Genomic DNA, 3,862 nt, shown 5'->3' with positions numbered 1-3,862 from the left:
AAGAAGAAAAAAACAACGAAGAAAGACAACACGACGACAGACATTGAATTGATGGCCATCTGTAAAGGATTACCATACTTTCGCGGAGTTTTTATGCGTAACGATTTGCCGCTGCGTGCGTGGATAAATGAGCGAGGTATAGTCAATCTAGATAATAGTTGTGGGCCGGAAACGCACTGGGTCGCCTATATAAAACACGGCTCGCGTGTCAAATATTTTGATAGTTTTGGAAATCTTCGACCACCGATCGAGTTGATTCGCTATTTCGGTGCGAACGCGACGATCTTATATAACCACGAACGTTTTCAAAATTATAACGAAAGCGTGTGTGTGCAATTGTGTGTGAAGTTTCTCCGAGAATAAATTCTCTGGAAAGAGTCTCTCTCTCTCTCTCTCTCTCTCTCTCTGCACGATGCATGCGAAAAAGTCATTTACGTTCACGTTGTCGGGAAGAAGCAGCGTGCTGTCGTCCAAGCACTTTCCGCCCATAGATCTGAGCAATGGCGAATACGAGTTGGGATTGCTCGATTTGCAAACTTATTACACGATACCGAACATCAGCGCCAACATTGGAAACAATCGATTCTACTTCGGCGAAAAAGATGAAGAGATCGTCATACCCGACGGTTCATACGAATTGGAAGCGATAAACGCATACTTGAAACGTGAAATATGCGCACGATATCCCCCAAAAAATGCCGATCAGTCGTCCACCACCACCTCTGATATCGAATATCCGCTGGTCTTACGAGCGAACACCAACACCATGAAAAGTGAAATTATAAGCAAGTACCAAATAAACTTTGCAAAGCCTTGCAACGTGGGCTCTATTCTAGGATTTTCCATGGACCGTGTTTTACCACCGAACGCGTGGCATACGTCGAATGTGCCTGTGAATATCATCAGCGTGAATATCGTACGAGTAGAATGCAACATAACCACCGGATCGTACGACAACGGTAAACTCGTTCACACGATACATGAATTTACGCCTCAGGTACCGCCAGGGTATAAATTGTCGGGAACGCCGGCGCGAGTCATTTACCTTCCGATCGTTGCACGAGTAATTGACGATTTAACGATTCGCATAGTTGATCAATCCGGACGTTTGATTGATTTTCGAGGTGAAGAAATTACGGTGCGACTACATGCGCGACTAAGCAATGCTAATTCATAACAATACAACATTCCATACGTTGAACAACAGCGCCTGCAGCAACAGCAACAACAGCAAGAAACTAACCGCTAAGAAAAACGTAAAGTCATCGATTCGCAAGAAATTAACCGTGGAAAACGCCAAGTATCTACGATCTTTGAGATTTATTGTAAAAAAGTGAGAGGGAAAAAATCATGTTTGACGACATTTTGAACATCTCCGAAGCACCGATCTTCGACAATCGCATAACTAAGATTGAGCTGCACACGTACAATCCGTATGTTAACACAACGTTCGAGAACAGCGACGAGATAAGGATACCCATTCAGCAACAAGACCTGTACACGCTCCCGTGTAAAAGTTTCCTATACGTTGAGGGAAAACTTAGTTTACCGAGAAAACTCGAATTACCGACTGGTTCAGGAGGAGAATCCAGCATCGATACGGCAACTCTTGAGAACAATGCCGTTGCGTTTATGTTTGAGGAAATACGCTACGAATTGAACGGTGTAGAAATCGATCGATCCAGAAATCCCGGTGCGACGACAACTCTGAAGAATTACGTGAGTCTGTCCAGAACGAGAAGCGGCGCATTGTCCAACGCTGGCTGGCTGTATGGTGATGGTGGACAGAAAGAGGCTGCAACGGCCACGGCTGCGATACATTTCAACTTTTGTGTACCTATGAACATTTTATTAGGCTTCTGTGAAGATTACAAACCTGTTGTGATAAATGCTCGACACGAATTGATTTTGATTCGCTCGCGTACCGACGTGAACGCATTGTACAGTCCTTCCAACAACGCCAAACCTATTCTGAATCTGTACAAAATTCAATGGCGAATGCCACATGTTGCATTGGATGAAATACATAAGCTATCCATGTTACGTATTTTAGACAGCGACAGATCGATCGGCATGAGCTTTCGATCGTGGGATCTGTACGAATATCCTCTACTACAGACGACTACGAAGCATACATGGGCGATAAAAACAGCTCTGCAAATGGAAAAACCGCGATACGTGATATTCGCCTTGCAAACCGATCGAAAGAATAACTTAAAGAAAACAGCTACGCGATTCGATCATTGCGCATTGACAAATATTCGTCTTTACTTGAACTCGGAAACATATCCGTACGATGATTTAAATATCGATTTTGAGAAAGGTAAATACGCGTTGCTCTACGACATGTATGCAAAATTCCAAGAATCATACTATGGAAACGGTGAAGCGCTACTCAACACCATGGATTTCCTGCGATACGGTCCACTCGTCGTTCTCGATTGTTCTCGACAAAATAAAGCGCTAAAAAATGCTACGGTCGACGCGCGACTCGAATTCGAATGGCGAACCGATGTCCCCCCATCGACAACAGCCTACTGCTTAATGATACACGACCGCATCGTGGAGTACAATTCATTGACGAACATTGTTCGAAAAATTACTTAAACCGCTCTAAAAATATTTATCATTTCTCTACTTTAATTGTATTTTTATTCTATAGGAATTGTAAAAGAAGGAACTTGTAATAAAATAAAATACAAAAGAGATATTCTCAAATAACTTTATATTTAAAATACCTTCTCGAAAAATTTTCACATACACATCCACACATACATACATACATACACACACAATTAAACTAATAATATTACCCCCTCTCCATTGACATGTTTACATTAGCGGTATTATAAATTGCTCGCTGCAGTCGCTGTATGAAGTAATAGCATAAAAAACGTCGACGATCACGGTCGCTATACGAAGTTACATCGCTGGTGTGTTTTTATCATCCGACCAGTCAACTTCGCGCATTCCCCCTCTTTTTCAACGGTAAGTACAATAAAAATTAATAAATTACGTAAAATCTAGTGAAAAACTTTCTTTATTTAGATGGATCGAATCACTCAAATCATTGACATGGACGGTTTCATTGTGGAAAAAAAATTTATATGCAAAGAATTAGCTATGATCGATGTTTGTCACGACGGCTCGTTCGAACTCTCCGAATTTCGCTTGGGGAAGAACTTTCATTGTTTATCCGACGCCGACAAAAAGTCTGCATGGTATGTCAGCAATTTCATACACGGGATTCCATTGTTTGTCACGACGGCTCGTTCGAACTCTCCGAATTTCGCTTGGGGAAGAACTTTCATTGTTTATCCGACGCCGACAAAAAGTCGGCATGGTATGTCAGCAATTTCATACACGGGATTCCATTTAAAGATTTCGGTTATGAAAAATATCAACAGCACGATATATTCGATGTAATTCAAAATTTTGTGTGCGATTACGCGAATCCTGTTGTAGCGTACAAAGGTGGATGTTTCGAGAGAGACATCCTTCGAAAAATGAAAATAAACTCGATAAATTTGGAAGATTTCAACTGTCCGAAATACGATGTACTAGTTCACGATCCCGTGTATGAAATTGCTGATGACGAACCGTGTCGACTTCACTGTTGGCAACCGACAAAAAACGTCACATACCATTGCAGTCTGCGCGAAGTGCGAACATTTCGAGCATGGGTTAACAATTATAAAAACACGTAAAGTATCAGTTATAAAGACGCGACTTTGAATTTTTGCCACGTCAAAACCACAAACACTTCTTTTTACGTTTTTTGATTTTTTTCACACAGTGTTTCACAATGATTGCGAAATCGGAGATGGATCCCGCAGCCGTCGCAACAACCGATCACACAACA

The 3,862-nt window shown here is 41.7% G+C and overlaps 1 protein-coding gene across 1 annotated transcript; it reads left to right on the top strand.

The window, feature by feature from the left end:
- Nucleotides 1–1,350: 1,350 nt before the first annotated feature.
- Nucleotides 1,351–2,607, top strand: LOC143214200 (uncharacterized). The gene has a single exon (XM_076434937.1). The coding sequence runs from the start codon at nucleotides 1,351–1,353 to the stop codon at nucleotides 2,605–2,607; it is 1,257 nt and encodes a 418-aa protein (XP_076291052.1).
- Nucleotides 2,608–3,862: the final 1,255 nt, after the last annotated feature.

Source organism: Lasioglossum baleicum, chromosome 12 (genome assembly GCF_051020765.1).
Source record: "Lasioglossum baleicum chromosome 12, iyLasBale1, whole genome shotgun sequence".
Lineage (NCBI taxonomy): Eukaryota > Metazoa > Arthropoda > Insecta > Hymenoptera > Halictidae > Lasioglossum > Lasioglossum baleicum.
Note: the sequence above shows the minus strand (reverse complement) of the source record. Positions and strands in the feature narration are given on the sequence as shown.

What these genes read in the sequence shown, in the direction of transcription:
- LOC143214200 (XM_076434937.1), top strand. Translation starts at nt 1,351, where the DNA reads ATGTTTGACGACATTTTGAACATCTCCGAAGCACCGATCTTCGACAAT.